Source organism: Semicossyphus pulcher, unplaced genomic scaffold (genome assembly GCF_022749685.1).
Source record: "Semicossyphus pulcher isolate SPU_LCO1_2020_fin unplaced genomic scaffold, fSemPul1.0.p SCAF_28, whole genome shotgun sequence".
NCBI lineage: Eukaryota > Metazoa > Chordata > Actinopteri > Labriformes > Labridae > Semicossyphus > Semicossyphus pulcher.
In genome coordinates, this window is record NW_027211702.1 from 4,876,961 (window position 1) to 4,897,730 (window position 20,770).

The 20,770-nt window shown below is 39.2% G+C and overlaps 1 protein-coding gene across 7 annotated transcripts in view; it reads right to left on the bottom strand.

Moving 5' to 3' along the window:
• LOC138605018 (transcription factor 4-like) overlaps positions 1–20,770 on the bottom strand; it is a 248,899-nt gene that overhangs the window by 10,481 nt on the left and 217,648 nt on the right. For 3 of the 7 annotated variants that reach the window (XM_069677082.1, XM_069677088.1, XM_069677087.1), the window contains 2 exons: positions 6,458–6,587; positions 1,182–1,335 (listed from right to left, as the gene is read on the bottom strand). In XM_069677082.1, the coding sequence (XP_069533183.1) occupies positions 1,182–1,335; positions 6,458–6,587 (284 nt within the window). Of the gene's footprint in view, positions 1–1,169; positions 1,336–6,457; positions 6,588–20,770 lie in introns of all 7 variants that reach the window. The other 4 variants (XM_069677081.1, XM_069677086.1, XM_069677085.1 and 1 more) reach the window with 2 other exon arrangements.

Here is a 20,770-nt window from a genome sequence, read left to right on the forward strand (position 1 = left end):
CAGCTTAACACCAGCTTCTACATATTAGTCATTTAGAGCCAAAGTTGGCAAACATGGGGCCTACGTAAAAAAACTGGGTTACCCTTTAAGAGAAAATGGGCGGACCACATAAAGTCAGTCAGGTAACCAAACACAACAACATCTGGAATCACAATCACAAGACACGCATCTTTCCAAACCCTGTCAAAGAGCAGGGGCGACATTTTCATCTGTTTCTTATCTTCATCATTGAAACCATTTACAACATCAACTTTACATTCATCATCATCATGACCGCCTCATCATGAATAATCTCTGGGATTGGGATTCAAATGTTTCTGATCTTTTGTTTTTTCCTTGTTGGAGGGCTGAAGGCTGCTTGGCTGCATCCAGGACAGGAAATCAACACAGAGTTTTTATTACTGCAAATTTAGCTGACTTATTACAAGGAGTTGTAACATTCTGAAGCTTGTAGTTTCTCACCAATGACAAGAATATTTTTTTTCAGTGTTTCTGTTGGTGTTGATTTCCGAGCCCTGGATGTGAGGCGGCGCTTCTTTGAGAATATTGAGTGTTGGCTCTACTCTGTTATGTGAGAAACAGTTAAAACCAGGCTCAAGACCGTGGAGAGACTGAGGGATAAACCGGGAGCTACGTGTTCGCCAGGAACCTCTCTTTGTCCTTGCACAAGAGAGATGGCTGGTGAGCACGGCCATGTTTCTAGAGGTCTCTGTTTTAACTGATGCATTTAGCTGCTTCTCATCACACTTGTTCACTTCATCAAAGTCCAGAGGCTGGTTCCCAAAACACTCACAGCTCGAGTCCTTCCTTGTTTCCTTTCTCTCCACAAACTCCAAAATCAAGAACACATTTTTCTGTATTTTAATTTAATTCAAGTCCTGATGCTATGATGTGAAATATACTACAGATAGAGGGATGTTTTTATGTTTATCTTTTCAGATTTCCCCTGAAAATTTAGATTTTCCTGGCTCACAATTCCACAGATATAACTTTAATTTACAATTTTTTCTGAGTAACATCTTAAGCAGTGTCTATCTCCTGGAGAGGATTATTTATCAATGACATTTGGGACAAGGAAAGTCTCAGTGTTCGTGCTTTGGGAAAACGCGTGTCTCAGCTCAGCCGAGGGTTTTGATGGAAGCGAGCGTCTGAGAGGTAGGCGGGGTTACCTAGATCTTAACCTCTCAACAGACTTCAGATCCTTGTTGTCCGGGTCCTCCTTCTTGGGGTCCAGGCCCTTGGAGTCCTGCAGGAGGTTCTCGTCCCCCTCGTCCTCAGACTTGATCTCCGAGCTGACGGAGGAGGTGCTCTGGCCCTGAAGTCCTCCAGACAGGGCTGCAGGAGAGATGTGAGAGTGAGGGTGGGGAGAGAAAGGAAAGGAGAGGTTAGAAGGTGCTCATCGATGAATACGATATGGCCACTTGTGTGACTGAGATTGACATCATGTGTTGACAACCTAATCAGCTCCAGAGGCTAAAGGAAACTTCCAGAAAATTGGACGTTTAAGCTCCAAATATTTTGTTAAAAAGAAAATGTGGATTTGAGGTTGGCAGGATGATTGTTTGAAACCAAGAAAGGGAAAAAAAGGGGAGGGAGAGAAACATTTTGTCAATTTTTAGATTACACTTTTATTTATTGTAATTATTTCTGTCGGGCAGCACGGTGGTGCAGTGGTTAGCTTTGTCGCCTCACAGCTAGAAGGATCCTACTTCCACATAGGGGGCCTTTCTGTGTGGAGTTTGCATGTTCTCCCCGTGCATGCGTGGGTTCTCTCCAGGTACTCCGGCTCTTCCCACAGTCCACAGACATGCTTGTTAGGTTCATCAGTTACTCTAAATTGCCCGTTGGTGAGAGAGTGAGCATGAAAAGTCTCTATGTGTCAGCCCTGTGATTGACTGGCAAACAGTCCAGGGTGTAACCACGCCTCTCGCCCAATGACAGCTGGGATAGAATCCATGAAGGTGAAGACATTGTGACATGAAACAGTGATTTATCCGAAAACAACTGATCCAATGACGGCACAGAGGTTCAAGCTGTGCACAGGAACCAAGAAGAGTGATACCAACAAAGCCGACAAGTTGGCTTAACCTTACGATCACTGAAAAACGCTCACATTAATTTTTAGGACTGGTTGGGATAACTTCTAGGAGGGAGTCCTCGAACGCAGCATCTCAGAGACAAACGAATGCTTCACTGTACATGCCATTTCTTTTCCAAGATTCACACACTGCTCAGACAATGAACCTCTGTGTTCCCTCTGCAGAAACCAACAATGTAACAATGAAAGAGCCTAACATAATAATAATCGACTGTTTTATGGACCTTTAACCATTCATGAAATTCCACTCACTCTGCTTTAACCCAAGGGTTAGGAGTCTGAAAACTACTGAAACTATTAACACGTAATTATTACATCACTGTTGTGATGTGATGTTTATATGTACTAAGTGTTGTCTGTAATAAACTGAAATTATTTTTGGAGTTACGTTAAAGCTTCTTTCCCATTCTGCTGAGGTACTTTGAACGCAGCTTTAGCTACAGCTCCTCCACTCGACCTGCAAGATGGCGGCGCGTCAGAGTCGTGATGCAGACGTTCAGGCCTCCGCACCCTGTCACTGCCTCTCTCCTCGGCTGAACAGTGCAGTCTTTATTTGACGTCTGTATGGATCAGTCACTGGGACGCTGCCAACTTCTCAGTCAACACAAAACGCTCCGCTCTGTTCCCACACACACACACCAACTGTCGGCCATTTTGAATCTCCGTCTGCCTGACTGGAGGCATTTTGTGTGCAGCTTTGAGTGACGGCCCGTGTTTGGTTTGTGCGCGCGTCTCTTTTAATACAATCACTGTGTGTTTGTGCACAAATATCTGCATTTAAAAAGGCTCAAACTGTGAAAAGTGACTTTGTGCTTCTGAATGTGTGAACCCCGGGAGACACAAACCCACACTAAAAGAGACTGGGGGTAAAAAAGACATCTTGATGCCCATTGAGGAGCAAGTCTGTATCTTAGTCTGAGTCCTGATTTCGGTTATCTAAATCTCTGGCCGAAGTTTAAGACCCGATCAGGGTACATTTTTAACACGTCTGACTAATGTTTAAATAAATTCTGCTTTTCCCTTTCCTCCTTCAGAGTATAAACTTCCTCCGAGTTACTTCCTGGCTTCCCGTCCCTCTCTGTCCTCGCCTCGGTGCCAGACTTCACACTAACTCCGAGCAGATTCTGTCTGAAGTGTGTTCACTCTGGAAAAGTGACAGAACAAGAAACCCAAACTTGTCACTATGCAAACCAAACCAGCTTCTCGTGCATGTGCTGTTAATAAATAACTCTCCCAGAATGCATTGCACAAAGGAAATGATGGAGCTGCTCAAATCTACAAACCATTTAAAGCCCTGAAAGCTGCTCTTCTTTGATCAGTGCTGGTGTCATTCATGTTGTGCACACTACTGTTGAAGACCAGTATCATTATTGTTACTATAATCAATTATTTTCAATATTTAGCAGGTAATTATTTGTTTTCATGTCTTCCCCTGGTCTCTGATTATTGTTATGAAGTCTTTTGTTCCCAGATATGTTTACATCTTACGATCTGCCAGTTCTGACTAAAAATGTGAACGAAAAGGGGAGTAGATTTCTTCTTTACTGGCTTCTAATGTTGGAAAACCAGCTCAGAGGTGCATTACTGCCACCGACAGGACTCGGATGGAACGAGGTGAGTGAATTTAGAGAATACTACGGTCTGACTCCTTTGTGCCAAAGAGTCGTTTAAAAGAATCTGATCGTGAACAAAACATCACTCTTGCAGATTGTTCAGTGAGCACACAGGTTCCATCACTTCCTGCTTGAGAGCAGTGTGCAATGATAAGTCAGCCCAGTGTCGGGGCAGTAGTGAAGTGCGAGTCATGAATCAATTGTTCGAAATAATCGGCTCTTTAACAGACGCTCACTAGAGTTTTTATTCAGTCTTTATTCTAGTATTTTATTCTATTTTTGTACATATATTTTGTTTTGTATCATGCTGCTACTGTGAAGTTGAGTTGAGCTGAGTTGGCACTGAGAATCTTGAATCCACAGTCCGGCGCCCGGAAATCTCTTTTGCAGCCAGTCCCAACCTGTGAGGGTACTGCAAGTGGGCCCAAAAACCATTTGCAAAAAAAATGTTATTATGAAAAACTTTTAAAAGTTTTTAAATATTTAAAAACAAAATTATTTTTTAAAACCATTTAAAATATTTGATATTTGAAACATTTAACATCTCCATTGTTGATTGATACCGTTATTTTAATTACTTGTTAATTAGCCTATTGCAGACAGCTCCTCAGATATGTTTCTGATTTCTGTGTGGTGCTGATGGACAGCTCCTTTTATAGAAGTGCTCTGAGAACGAATTATTTAGCCTCTGTATGGGTTTAGGTCAGATGTGGGCCGCGGACATTTTTGAGCTTTTCAAGTGGGCCATGAGTCGGAAATGTTGGGAACCGCTGCTCTAATGCACACATTCGATTTACTTAGAAAACAGAGGACATTCTCAGTAAAGTCTACATACCAATAAGCATTTAGTTTAACCAAGAAGTTCTTGTGAAGTTTATTAGCAAAATTTGGTTTTCATCAGTAGATTTTACACAGACTACCACTGCATTTACTTACTAAATGCATTAAAAAATACTTGGTGTTTTCCAAGCTTTAACTGGCTGGACGTAGTTAAACGTTTGATAAATAAACTACTTAAAGAATTTAGGAGTAAAAAATACAAAGAATATCTGTGAGGAAATTGTTACCTAGGTTTTTCTAAGTAAATCGTACTCCCAATTTTTTCAGTGCACATGCTCTATGGACCCTTGGGCTGGTTGGGGTTTCAAGCTCTGGGTAACTGACTCAAGAGACATTGAGTTACTCGAAAACTCGACTCTCTTTAGAAAAAGAGTCGAACCTCCCATCTCTACCAGGCAGTTTTATTATTTATAGGCGATTGGATGATTCAGCACCTCAGGATTCAGGTGTCAGTGTTTGGTGCTTTTTGTGAACCGGCCCTTTAAATTATCTCTGTAATATAAAAACACATTAATCATTGTGTATAATATAATTAAAGAAGCGTCCAAACTGGTCTGGAGAGATTTAACTTGTTACTACATAAATGTGATATTAATACAAAAATAATACACTGGAGGTACAGCTCATACTTGTTTTTAAATTGAGAGAGAAACCACAGCTCGGCTGCTGAGTTCTACGTGCCTGCTGCCAAAAAACATTTTAATACACTTTATTTACAGCCTCTACCCAACCTCAGCTCCCTCCCTCAGTGTGTGTGTGTGTGTGAGTGTGTGTGTTTCTCTCTCTCTCACCTCATTACACACTTGGCTCTGGCTGTCGCCGGCTGAACTTTGCTGCCAGCAGACTCATTTTCAGCCTTTAAAAACGAGCTCAGGGCTAATTTGCTCCACAGACGCTCATATACACTTTTCCTCCTCCTCCATATTCATATCACACATACTGCGTTTATTTTACCCTCCTGTTAGGATGTTTTACCACTCGGGCGTTGACGTTGAGGTTGGCCAGCTGAGATCGGACCCCACGTGTTCAACGCCTCTTTCTGGGACGGTCTCCTCGTCTTTACCTTCCTTTTACCCTTTTGTTTCCCTTCTTCTCTTTCTGTTTTATTTCATCTCCTCTGCGATGTTTTTGATCTGTGTCTCTTTCTTGTATGTTGTCCTTTTCTTTCTCATGTTCTTCATTACCCCCTTCCCTAAATCATCCTCTTCTGTTTCTCCGTTTGATCTTTGTCTTCCCTCTTTATCTTTCTCATGTTTATAACTGGCCACAGTTGTCTGTCATCTTTCATTTCTTGCTCTTTCTTTTCATATTTTTCTACTTATTTGTTCTCATGTGCTTTTCTTGTGTTCATCTTTTTATATTATCCTTCTGTTTCTTGTTTTCCTTCTCTTTCTCCTTCTTTGTTGTCCTTCCTCCTTCTTCTCTTTTTGTCCTTTGTTTCTTTCCTTTTTTCGTTTCTGGACGTCTTCCTCTTTCTTTCTTTTACTTTAACCTCTCTTTCCCGCTCATATTCATGTCCTCTTTTGCGTACTCTCCATTTATTATTCTTGCACCGTCATTATAATTAATAAAATATGTATTAAAATTGTTATTATTTTTATGTGGGGTTAAAAAAAAGTGCATGCTGGGAAGTCTAGTGTCTGTCTAATGCATGAACAAAAACAACAGATGCTGATACAGTTTGTCCTTCACAGATGTTTGTATGATTCTCCTGCCTGGTATATATATGATATCTAGTCACTGAAATATAAAAGAATAATGTGAACAACTAATCAGAAAATATCTGAACGAGTAATTCCAGATGGAGAACATTCCTTGCTGAAAACTCCTCCTGTCAGTGTTTTTGGTACGTTAACCGCCTGATGCTGAATCTGTGTGTGCAGTGTGAGGTCACGGCGGGTCTTACCGCGGTACGGGTCGGGCTGGTTGAGGTCCGGAGAGGTGGCCGACTGAACGGGCAGCTGAGGCACCGACACCTGACCGGACATCGAGTGTCCGCCACGCAGACCGCCGCCGTCTTCTCTGTGAGAGCCCACCTGGGGAAAAAAACAGAGAGGAGAGAGTGAAAGATTTTTATTTCTGTGGTCAAAGCCAATAAAAATGGGACACAAATTCAACACTATAAGTGTCCGAACATATTGTAGGTCAGATTTTGGCTGATGCATACAGCTCCGGAAAAAACACAAGAGTCCACTCCAAATGTTCCTTAAATCAGCATCTCTCGCTACATGTCACGGCCGGCCCAAACCAGATGTGACCCAGTGAAAACCTCCTGAATGTGATCAAGAGGACGATGGATGGTCACAAGCCATCGAACAAAGACGAGCTGCTCCAAGAGCGGCCTAACGCTGCAATTAAAAACCAGGGTTATTATTATTATACCATATATACTATAAATAGTAGAACCAGAGAGAAACATATTTTTTCAGTGGTCTCTTAATTTTTTCTGGAGCTGTAGATTCAATTCAAAAGTTTCAGGAACAATTACGTGTAAAATATTAGGACAATAAAGAATTACAGTATTAATATATCATCACCACAGAAATAAAAGTAGAAATATTTGACATTTTAAATAATAATAATAAATAATATCTTATATATTGTATTAGTTTGTGCTAAACAACATAATTATTTTTTTTATTTTTCCTCAGTTTCTTCTTTTAAAAAATATATAAATTCTACATCATTTTAATCATCTTGACTTTTAAGTGGCATTTAGTTTTATTAGATAAGTTATATTCTGTAACCATTTAAATTATTACTGATCTCTTATATAAATTAGTTTGAATGTTTCTCTGACTTATGAAAATAAGCTGCTATGATTTAAGTATATCATCATTTTTGCTAATTGCCATTTTATCAAACAAATCTGTTTATCTCAGTGTCAGAACATTACACTATTCAACTGTCACGTTTAGACATTACAAAGTAACTAAACACGCGACATGTCCATAAAAATGAACATTGGTAAAATATATTTAAGACTGTAACGATCTTTGAATCTACAATGATCCATATTTCCTTCATCTTTATTCTTCTCATTCTTTTGCTTCCAAAATGTGTAGTTCCTTATCCGGCCTGCTGAGGGCATCCTCTGCCTTTCTGAGATGCTCGAGATCTCCATCTGTCTCACACACACACACACACACACACACACACACACACACACACACCTCTCACACAGATACACACACACTGTCCCGCCTGATGTTTTTCCCTCGATTTTTCCAGTACAGTACAGCTCAGGTAGATGCTCTGCTCCTCCTTCCTGCCTCTGTTGGTGTGTGTGTGTGTGCGTGTCTGTGTGTGCGTGTCTCAGTCCAGGTTCATGTCTGCATGTCTGACATGTATATTTACTTTTTTTTTTAAGCTCGAGTATCATTTTTGTTTTTCTCGTGTTTTTTAGGAAAATACTGTAAGGTTGCATCTTTCTGTGTGTTTGTGTGTGTGTGTGTGTGTGTGTGCTTGGTTGAATCCTATCCATCTGTCCGCCACACACACAAACACACACACTAACACACAACCACACCCTCACAACAGCACAACAACTGACAATTATCTTAATGCCCATATGTTTAATTGTGGGATTTCTAATTCCCAGAGCACCGAGCAGCTTCCAGCAGGGACTCACTGTTTTGGCACGAGATGGGTTCTCTTTATGCGTGTGTGTGTGTGTGTGTGTGTGTGTGTGTGTGTGTGTATGTGATGCCAGCTTCCTCGTGGCATCCTGTGGTTCTCTCTGTCTCAGCCTCCTTTCCCCGAGCTTCTTACTTTGAACATGTCAGCAGGACAGCGGCTCGATATGAATCATGATGGATGTTTAGATCTGGATACTGTAAACAGGAAGTACGTATATAAACATTGTGTGAAGGTTTCAAACAATAGCGCGCTGACTGTCAGTGTGGACAGAGTGTGGAGGGTCTTTAACAGTGTGATAATCAGACTGAAAAGCCAATTCATTTCAATTCATTACTCAGGGGTGGAGTTACTTTATCCAATTAGCAGACATTGATGGAACCACTTTCTTACTGTTACATTCAGAAGCTCAGAAGGTAGCGCATCTCAAAGCACAATGTTTCAATCAATCCATTTTTTAGTCTGTGTCGGACTCGATCTAGAACAAAGAGAACTTGTTTATTTTGTTTACACTGACATCAGGGTAGAAACACAGTCACAAAGGCGAGGGGAAGAGGAAGTCCTTCTCCTTATTCTTCATGAACAACAATGCAACTCAACCACCAACAGTCTGAAGGCCAGTGGAGATCTGGCTGTGCCTCCACATGTCCGGCTGTCCCTCAAACTGCCTGTTTTTAAATCAAACCTTTTATTCCTCAGCTTCTGGCTCTGCATGAGAGTCACCTTTTTACTCCTTTTTCCTTTTCTCTTTTTACTATTTCACCATCCTGTTGTCTTGTGGTGTTGCCTGTCACCTGAAGCAGAGATGTGGCGCAGAGGAACTCGACACCGACATCTTCAAAATTGTAGTCTTTAGCCACAACTGACACTGACTCAAGTGACATCACCTGAGGCAATTTAACAGACTTCGGCTGTGTTCGAAATGCCTTACTATATACTGCATACTATATACTGCATACTACATACTACATACTATATACTATGTACTATATACTGCATACTACATACTGTATACTACGTACTATATTCTACATACTATATACTATGTACTATATACTGTATACTGCGTTCGGCGGTAGTCTGTAGTATGGAGGAGCTTTTCAAATTCATTTTGCAGTATACTAAGCCGGGCGGAAGAAAACAATAACTGCCGCTTCTTTAGCTATAGCGCCCCCTTCTGCTGGAATGCTGCCGCTGTCCATCATTTCGACTGCTGCTGTGACGTTCCAGCGCTTTGCATTGTGGGATACAGCAGGCGAGGTAGACTGGTCCGATGCATGCTGGAGTTTTCTTTCTGAATCAGTACGACATCCGGGTATTTTTGGCATACTGCACATTTTGCTTTTATTTGCATACTACATACTACATTTGGGCCAAATCAGTACGTACTGCTACTATAGTATGATATTACGAACACAGCATCCATGCCGGACCCAAAGACCTTATGCCACTTTTTTAACAGCAGAAAAGTTAGTTAGTTCATGCCTAGAAAGCTCTGTTTGGCTTAATCGCTTTTCCATCCTGGGCAAACAGCAGCCATTGAGCTCAACTAAAGCCGGGATAAAAGTTACTGACCCCAGGCTTCTCTTCTTCAGTTTATGTTCATTCGATTTTACACAACTTCATGTTGGAATAGATTCCTTCTGATCACAGTTCAAACTATATGAGAGCCTTAAATTAGACTTTAGCCCCTTTTTAGTCTTCTATGTAAAACGCACGGAGGCAGAAAGGTGGGGTGAAGTCGTTCCGCCTCTGGATGGCATCTGATATTGATTGGAAGAACGTATTTCTGGTTTATGGTATAATATAAATAACAGTAGATTATAAACAGTGATGTTCATGATGTCGTCAGTCTCTTGTGTTCAATGGTGACTGAAGACTGTGTGTGAACTTTACATTCAAATTCAATTCATTTCATTGCATTTTATAATCAGCCCTATTCTAGGTGTAAACTTAGTGTTCGTTTTAACACGTGAAGTAGACAATTTAATTAAAATACATTTTAAATATCGTCTGCTTTGACATTTTGGATGACATGTACAATAACAATAGTGTAAATAAAGTTGTTTTGAAAACCCAATCCCTCTGTCTGTCTGTTAATCCAGCTGGCTGACAGCGAGGTCTTGCCCACCACATGCCAAACTCCCCTCTCGCTCTCGTGCAAATATCACAAAATGTCGACCGGCTTGTCTGCATGTGAGTGTGTGTGTGTGTGTGCGTGTGTGTGGGAGTGCGTGCGTGTGTGTGTGTGTGCGTGTGTGTCAAACTGTGCGTCCTCCATCATTCCATCCATACGTCTCTCTGCTGCCTTATTTATTATTTGCTCCTTGTCTTTTCTTTTCTTTCCGTTCTCTGCCTTTCATCACCGCCTGGATTCCCAAATGTAAAATGGCAGCAGAGAGGGAGACAGAGAGGGTGTTGTACATTTTTAATGGAGGGCTTTTATATTTTAACGAGCCTTCCTTCTCTCTTGCTTAATTTAGTTCAATGAGGAGACAGACGGAGGAGAGAAATATAAATAAATTACACGTAAACTGATCTACTGCTGGTGTTGCTCGGAGTCAACAGAAAACACAGCCACGCCCATTTACCCACCATCCCTCAGGTATAAGACATCTGATTGGATGATAGATAACCATAATCATGCAGCCAATAATAACCAATAAGCATCAGTGAAATGTTTTTACTTTGTTAGTTGGACCGTGACTAAAAGCTGTGGATAAAACTTGAATCTAGTAGATCTCAACTTTAGATTATCTTGTCAATTGTCAAACTGTTTCATTCAAGTACATCTGTGATTTGATAATGATTAAGAGAGCAGCTGACCATCAATACCCACATGTCCGAGTGTCATTGAATGCACCAACAAGGAGAGTTTTCTACACTGTCACTGCTCTCATTTTCACGTCAACATAAGAAAAAGTAAAAAGTGCTGCTGCTGCAAAAAGGCAGTTGGTTCCTTGACACCATGTCGCCAAAATTCATGCGATTTCCTGCGTTTTAACAGGGTTTTTTTTGCAACCAAGTCAAGTCTTTTTCATGTTTTATTGTTTTACCTGACTGCAAAACAAAATTAAGGTTGACAAGAAGTATTTCACGATTGTTTTTAGCACCACCAAAGAGTGTGTCTAGCTCCCTGTATCATTAGTAGGGGTGGGAATCACAGGGTAACTCAGGATACGATATCACGATAAGGCAATTCTGCGATAATTGATATATTGCGAGACAATCATTTAATGATACATCACGATATCTGATTACCTGAAGAATATAAAACGTGCAAAGGATGAATGTGTTTATTGACTGCAATTTGGTGTCAGTTTCGTAGAATTTGACACAATCTGATGAAACAACGTTCATGTTTTCAGTCTGCAAATAAAATGTACATAACTATAACAGCTGTAAGAACGATTCAGGACTTTGGATGTGGCTGTGCATCTGTTCTGCCCTCACTGTTCGACCTGAGCTCAGCTGAGCAGACAGATAAACTCCTCGACAAATGACAGATGTATTGTCTTTTTAATGAGACGTTATCTTCACTTGTTTACAGAGTGAAACTGGAACAAAACAAGGCAGAACACTTTTCAGGCCCTTAGCTGTAGTGTCTCACATGTAAATCTTTTATTTTCTTACAAACTTGTAAATATATAACAACTAAACTAAATATATATATATATATAAATGCAAAAGAGAAAATAATCATCAATAACATATTCAAGACATCTTATCCATTAAAAACACTCACAGGCAATGCTTCTCATAAGCCAACAAAGAAGGATGGATGCAGATTCGGTCATGACATTTAATCTCTGTTGCTGACAGCCATTACTGAACAGGTGGCATTTACTTTCAGTTTCTAAACTAACCTAATGCATTCCTATTGGCTACTTAAACACACAATGAATGAACACAAAAGCAGAAATAGCACCACCTGCTGGTGGGAAAGATCATCTGCCAGCACAGCATCTCTTAACTTCTTTTCACGACCCCACTGTCAACTTCTTCTTTTATCCTGCTGTCTACTTCTTTTTTGCCTAATTAATTTACCTTCATTCATGTCAGACCTAGTGACGCAGTGAGTCATAGTCTCAGGGAAATCTGTTTGGAGCTCCATACCTTTGTAATTTAACATATCGATACTTGGCACCAGCCTATTAATAATTGTATTGCACGAGTCAGGACGACGATATATTGCCGTATCTATATTTTGTCCCACCCCTAATCATTATGTTACGATAATATATCTGTAATGGCTTTTACGTAATTCCAGTGGGGAAATGCACCCAATCACTGTACCTAATATTTTGTTGGATCCAAACTAACTATATAAGAGAGCAAAGTCACACAATAACAAACAAGCAGACCAATCAAGGCAGCAGAACACCAGCAATTAATGAGTTCTGCAAGATAATATTACTGTTTTGCTCTTTGGAGTCTGGTGGCTTTGAAGAGAGTAATGTATGGACTGGTTCTGGTTTAAAAACCAGCTCTGTAGATATCCTGTAATGTTGTCAGACACTTAGAATAACAATCTGAGGCTGCACAAACAAGGGATTTTAGTGGACGTTCTTTTATTAAATGTGCTTATAATCGAGACTACGTTTCAGCCATTACAGCTTGTTTCGTGGCTGCCAGAACAAGTCCAAAACATTTTCTACTTATTCGTCATTTAAACCAAAAATGTGTAAAAATTAGTGGCCAAAAATACCAGACTTATAAGGTTTGAAAGGTTTCTGGATTTGAATCATGACAATATCTTTTAAACCAAGACTAAGAATCAGACCTGACGATTGTACTAGATTGCTGTCAATTCCTGATTCTCTAGACACATTGTGATTGATCTAAAAAGTTCTTCTTGCTGATAAGATCTAAGTTTCATCCCAATAAAGACGACGGAAATAAAAGTAAAGAGCCGGGGCAGGAGTGAGAGGAGGAGGTGCTGAGGAGCTGTCATCTGTAATGTTGTTGATCAGTGGGAAGTGTCTTCATTTAAAATGTGTGTGAGAGAGTGCACTGATTACACAGGAAGAAGAAGAGAAAGATGGGAATTTCTGGGTCAAGAGATGACACACGCACACACACAAACGCGCACACACACGCACAGATTTGTCGTGTAGTTATAAACAGCAAAGACGCGTCTGTCTCTGCTGCTGCAGAAACACGTCGGAGAGAAGAATAAACTGTCAATTCACTAACTGCATAAATTGTAATATTTCAGCCAGTATTAGAGGAATTTCTGCAATTTCTGTTTGTCTCTATCGATTATTGTCGCCGTCAGAAGAAAACGCACCTCTGCAGTGGAGCAGGAGATTAAACATGAAGCAGAAAGTCCAGTTTAGAATTTCACCAGACACAAAACATCACATGGTAAGATCTTGTTGGTCTCAGATGACTCCTATCACGCTAGTTTCTACATGACAAAGAGGTCAGAATCTTTAAAGTGAGAGTTAGTTATGGTGGTGTCAAATTTGGAAGACTTTATCCTCACAGAAGCAGGAGTATGATAAGAATATTTCCTGAAAATATGACCTTCCCTTGCATTCATGAAAGATTTAGTCCTTAAGGTGACGCTAGAGGGGAGGTCAGCATAATCATTTAAAATCCTCCTCTGAGGAGCATGCATAATTACTCCAGACACAATGGAAAGTTTTTAGATTTCTCCTTAAAATGAAAATAATAAAGAAACCAAAGACAAACAATAAGACTTTGTTCTGATATATTTTAAAAATGTAAAGCATTAAAGAGGAGATATCCTGTACATTGCATTTCTAAACTGTTAAAGCGGGATGGGACATGTATTAGTGTTACATTACATGCACACACACACACACACACACACATGCTGGAACATTCCTCAAACTGCACAGTCTCTCCTCTGTGCAAACTGAACACTTGACAGAAAGCACCTGCTATAATGTCAACACACACACAGAAATGGACACTCACACACACACACACACACACACACACACACACACACACAGGGCCCAGTGTTGAGGTTGGACTTGTATGGGAGGAAAATTAGTGCAATATTTTCCAGTGGCGTGATGTGTATGTTTTTTTTTTTCATGTAATGGACAGAGTGAAGGACAGCAGACGTGTCTGGAGATATAAAATGTTAATGAAAAAATGAAACAGAGGAAAAAGGAGGGAAAAGAAAAAAGGAGGGAGCTGGGAATGTGACGTTTGGAAAAATGTGAGGAAAATTATCTCAGAGAAAAAATGCATCTGGATGATGAGTTAATGCTGAATGAAAAAACGAATGAGAAAGTCTCTAGCCTTTTGTCACGTGGCCTTTTGTGCTGTGACGTGAGAAATGTAAATACTAAAACATTAGATACGTTTATTTAAATACTTTTTAGCCAACCCAGCATTTCATTGTTTTTAAATAATCATAGGGTTCTTTTAAAAGTGGTTGGTCATGTTTATATTTTCTACACAGATGTACTATTAGATATAATGTATCATTACTTTTCTGTTCATTAGTACAGACATTTGCTGATGACGAAAACATTGTTGCAGACTTTAACATATTTTTTGAACAATGTTTAATCATTCATAATTTTTTAACTACATGCAAAAAAAAAGGAAATATTTTCATCTGTTTCTTTTTTAACTAAATTTTACACTTTAAACATATTCAGACTGAGTATAAGTTTAAGTATTCATTTAATTATTACTTATGTAAGTTAGTTGGTTTACAAACATTTGTGTGCATTTTTGTTTTTCAAGCAGAGACTGAAAAAACATGTCTTATGAACCAAAAATCAAGGTACTTAAATTTACTTAATATCATGATTAATTATCTAATAATGATCACGACCTATTTCTGTCATAAATATTCATATTATGCAGCTTTTGAATACAAACAATAAAGGCATTACTACTGTAATGCTGTATGTTAATATATGGCACTATAATTTATTCTTTTAGGAACCTATACATGGTGGACAAAAACAGCGGTCCACATTTATCAAATAGATGGTAGCTATGTATGAAGACTCTTTATAACAACACAGAAAATAATGTTTTTCTAAAAGAAACATTGTTTTTTTGATATTAGTTGTTGTTTACAAATATCACCAACTGAGGGTCACAATGAGGTCGAAATAACATGTGAATAAACAGGCTTAACCTACATCACTGTATGCTGTTTAACAAATAAACTTAATACATTTGAGAAATGGAGCAACAGGTCATTTCCCCACCTGTTTCCACCAGGTATTAATGCTAAAGAATGTGGCCATGTAGCCGTATACAGCCATGAGCGCTAACTGAACTTTCAATTGTTTGGGGGGAGGAGATCTATCGTAGCCGAATGTTTATCGCACATAACGAATGACCCAGTGTCCAAGCAACATTGCCGGTTGCATTCCAGCTGTCACACCTTGTTGCATTGTATACCCTTCTTTACTGTCTCTCTCTGCTTTTTTGTAATAAAGTGAAACACTAATAATACAAAAATCTTTACACAAGATTTTAGAACCAGGCATCATTTTCGGACACAGACTGTTGTCTACAATTTCACTGAATACCAAACCAGTCCTCATAAAACAAAAAACATTCATGGAAAAAGATCCATAGTTTGAGGACTGTCATAAAGCGAGTGTATTCATGATCATTAAACATACTGAGGAGCTTTTAACTTGTTATAAAAGAGTTTTAAATTAATACTGATGCCTTTATTTGACCGACAAAAGCAAAACTGTTCCCGTATTATCCCCCGTCTTCCAGACAGGTATGCTTTATGTCCTAATTTATGAAACACGTTGTGAGACTTGGGTGTGTTCAGTCCATGGATTTCACTGTGGACATTACCATTATTATAAGGACATAACCTTATTAGGGGCTGTAACACACTAGCTCACTTTTACTGAGCAACCAACAAAGTTTACAAAGTCTTAACATCATCATATTACAAGTATTACTCTTACATAGTCACATAGCCTCTTCTGTCTACAGGGGTCAACCATAATTGACCCAAAATGACATTCCTCATATCTGCTTAAATATTATAATCATTTATTGTGGTTTTTTATGGAGGGAAATGAGGGACAGTAAATTTCTATCAGCTTATAGAGTACTTTCAGTGACTGAGAAAAGAGAGGAGATGCAGAGTATTATCAGGCATTAGTGTGCTTTTCAGCAGAGTGATGCAGATTATGATCCATTTCACTTACTGTAACTCCGCCTAATGGAACGACAGAGAGACTCTACTTTCTCTTAACCTTTCCCCTTGATTTAGCTCCAGACTAACTGAGCTGAGATGCAGTAAAATAACTGGTGTGACTCAAACACATTAAAGGCAGATAGTGGTAGTGGTTTTTATTTAACAAACATATAATAATGGATTGAAATATTTTAAGCACAAAGAGAAAAAAGTTTAAAATGTTGAAACGTGTGTTAATCCACTCCTGCAATGATGCGTTTCTGTATTTGAGTGTGTCTTTGTTGTATACATGTCTATGTATATGTCTCTCGCCCTCTCTCTCTCTCCCACATCAGTCTACCACCTGTTTTCCCAGAGTTATGACCTCAGCCTGCAGGCGTCTCTGCCTAACACAGCCAAACTACATACAGCTGTGTGTGAGTGTGTATGTATTGGTGTGTGTGTAAAAGACATAGAGACCAAAAGAGAGTGAGAGCGAGAGGGTAAAAAAAATGCATCAAGACATGAAGAGGAAAACAAACTGGACAGAAAATGTGCACTTTCATAAATATGTACTTAAATGTTAATAAAACAGCAAAAGTGTAATATATGTAAAGGGATAAATGTAAAAATATGTAAAAGAAACAAGAGATGTGACTTGAAGAAAGAAATAGAAAATGGTGATGGAAGTTTGGGAAAGTTACAAATAAAGAAAAAAATGGAGTTTAGAAAAAAGAAAAAGGAAGTTAAGAAAAAGGAAAAAGGGAGTAATTAGGAGGAAAAGGAAGGAGAGGGAAAGCGTGTTAAAAAAGGAAAGAGGTGGTGGGGGATGTGGGATGTGGAGAGAAATGACATGTTAATGTTTTACAGTTGGTTTTATTGTGTGATATTTTGTATCCTGTACGGTTTTATCTGTTTTATTGTTGCTGAGTCTGTTTTGTACCGTCTCTTGTGTATTTGTTGTTGATTTTATGTATTTTTAAAAAATACATTACTTCAGGAACCAGCTGTACCTCAAATAAACTACTGACTAATGTCAGTGGGCTGTCAGGTTTGTGTCCCCACAATGTTAACATTAACCAGCACACCTACTTTTCCAGGATATCATATTAAGCAGTGTGTGTGTGTGTGTGTGTGTGTGTGTGTGTGTGTGCTTTTGGTATTTATGATAACACTTAAATATCATATCAGACCTACTATGTTAAATCCAATGACTCTTATTTGTGCTTGTGAATGCCCTATTCTTTATAGCAAAATCAGCTGAGGCTCATCGGTGCCATTGTTTTTGAGTCATTATATAAACTTGTTCATTGTCGTCCTGATTTCTGTGGTTCTATATCGACTGATATTGAGGAATTGATAAAAGAAAACTAGAGTGTCTAAAATACTTCAGGGAACAACTGTACCTCAAATAAACTACGCTATGAAGGTGAGTCCCCACAAAGTCAGTGCGCAGTCCCCACAATGTAACATTAACCAGCGCACCTATCTTTTTAGGATATTATATCAAGCGGTGTGTTTTTGCTTTTGGTATTCATGATAAAACTTAAACATCATATTAAACTGAATACGGTTAAACAGATGACTCTTACTTGTGCTTCAGGATGGCCTCTTCTCCTTAGAAAAACAGCTGAGGCTCATGGGTATCACTATATCTGAGCCTTAACATACATTAATTTGAACATCATCCATATGATTTTTGTGTGTTTATATTACGATTGAGGAGATTATTAAAAAGAAACTCTATAGTGACAAGAAATGCTTCAGGAACCAGCATCTTTTCCAATAAACCACTCTTTGGAGGCGGGTCCCCACAATGTCACAACAACCAGAACACCCACTTGTTCTTTTTTTTTTTTCACTCAATGTTTCTTTGTATGCTTTTCCTCCCTGAAATGTTTAGAACTAATTCACTGACCAAATACTTCTGGTGAAGAAGAATAACTAACATGGTCAATTTCCAATAACTTTTTTCACAATAAAAGCACAAAGACAAGAAGGAAAAAGTAAAAAAAAAAAGGCGGATAAGTACAAACATACTTTGGTCCCTGCTGTGTAGTGGAAGTGTATTTCATCAGCGTTTGGCTTGGCATGGCTAAAACTGACTGACCCAGGCCCCTGGGATGGCCCTATAATAGTGCTTCTGTGTTTTCAGTCCTAATGAGTCTGTTTTTCTATCAGCCAATAATCCAGCGCCTGAATAAACACACACACACACACACACACACACACACACACATGTCCTGTAATGACAACACAAGGAGCAATTTATGAGCTTCTGTATGTGAGTCTGTAAGTAAACAGTGTTTTTCATCACATATCCTTCACTTCACTTTAGTCTCTTTTTCCACTGGTTGTATAAAACAAGCAAGAAATGTATTTGGAGTCTTTTCAAGATTGAACTGAATAGCGGTTTGTCAAAATATCACCCCCAACTAGAAGTTCACTTTTAATGTTTTCCTGGGCCTGAACCACGCGTCACTTCATAAAGTTAAACGCCAAATTTGTCTCTGGGGACTTCCAAAGAGCAGACAAGTGTTTCAAAGCACGTCCAAGTGAAACTGTGAAAGTAGTTTGCAAGTATTTCCCTTAAATTTTAAGCATTTTCTTTACCACAAAGTTGAAATTAAATCATGAAGCCAAACACTGTTCTCTGTTCACGCCTACACTTTTGTGGAACCTTGGCTTCAAGTGTTGAATCCTTTCACAAGTTTCTCACTGCTTTAAGATGTTTCTTAATAAGTTATTGAGAAAACCAAGCAGAAGTTTCTAAATGTGCACAATTTGAAAAGCAGAAATGTGTTTTATGAAACTTTTGTGAAATTTATAGAAAAGTAAAAATTCCAATTTATCCTGTGTTGTCTTAAGCGTCAAATGATTTAGTATCTATCAGATCTATCCTTTAGCCCTAATTCTTTCCTAAAGTGTGACGTTGTAAACATTAGAAATAATCAGAACACTAACTATCTTTTCCTTCCTTTATTGTAAATTGTTTGCCGATTTTCAACCTCAGTCCTATCATGCTATCATGGGGAGCTAACGCCATTATGGTAGGAAACAAAATGCAATTTCGCTCTGTGCCTTTGGAGGACGCTATCTGCTTCTCCAATGAACCCTGGAAAACCTCCACCAGACTACCTAAAACACGTCACCTGGCGGAGGCCAGGGAGCTCGCTAAACTACGCTTCCTCAATCTAGGACGCCCGTCTCCGATGTCAAGTCTCATTCAAAATCATCAGGTTTGAAATGTAGACTGCAGACCTGAAGATTTTTTAAACGATCCACCTGTATATTCTCGTCGTATTTTAGATCCTGTACCGCTGTGAGCCGTTGCCTGCAGCGAAAACGGTAGTATTTAACTCCAGCGTCTCTCGCTGGGCCGTTCCTTTCAGAGGGAGGGGCGCAATGCATGCTGGGTGTTGTAGGAATGTAGAATGGGCGAAACCACGAGCTGTTTGTACAACTTTCTCCACAGCTATGGCGCCAATTTCAAATTTTATTGCCTCTATCAATTACAGAGAACACCAGCTTTGACTGACAGTGGCTTTTTCCAGGGGAGAATTGCTCCTTTAAGCATCAAACTATTTAGTATCTATCAGACAGTATCTATCCTTTAGACCTAATTATTTCCTGAATTGTGACGTTGTAAACGCCTGAGTTAATCAGAACACTAACATAACTTTTCCTTCCTTTATTGTAAATTGTTTTAAAAAGCAAATATGTTTTGTTGATTCTCTCACAGGAGATCTCTGTTCGCATAAATCTGGTTTAAAACAGTCTAAACCAAAAACAATACCAGCTATAGCATTCATTTTTTCCAATGGGATTCTAGGCTAGGGATTCTTTTTTTCGGGTTGGATCATCATGTTGGAATAAATAAAAAACATACCCATAAGTCATCGAGCATAACCTCAAAAACAAACCACAAACACCCTGATGATTTTAAGTCCAATATTCAGCCTCCTGTTCACTTTGGTTTGGTCTGCAATAACTTTATGTTCTGGCTCTTGAGCCGTTGCTTTCAGCACCCACTGTGTCTGCTGCTGGGCAGGAAGTGTACAGTAGCTTTATGAGAGCTTGTTGCCTGCTGCTCGACAAAACATTAATGAGAGCAGTGAGACTAAACCATTCAGTAAACGTGCCATAGAAGTAAAACTATTACCTCAAACTGAGTGACATTTTTCCACCTTGTTTGCATTCATTATTCATATGAAATGATTTGTGCATGTTTCAGAGAACAGAAGGAAGGAAAGCAACAAAATTACACGTCAAAGAGGGGGATCGGACAAAGCATGGGAGGGAGACTGTGCAGAGAGAGAGAGAGAGAGACAGCTGGACAGATATGCGTGAGAAGAAGATAATCTCTGTGGGAGCCGGCCAGCGAGCGTGCACACACACACACACACACACACACACACACACACACACTCCTTT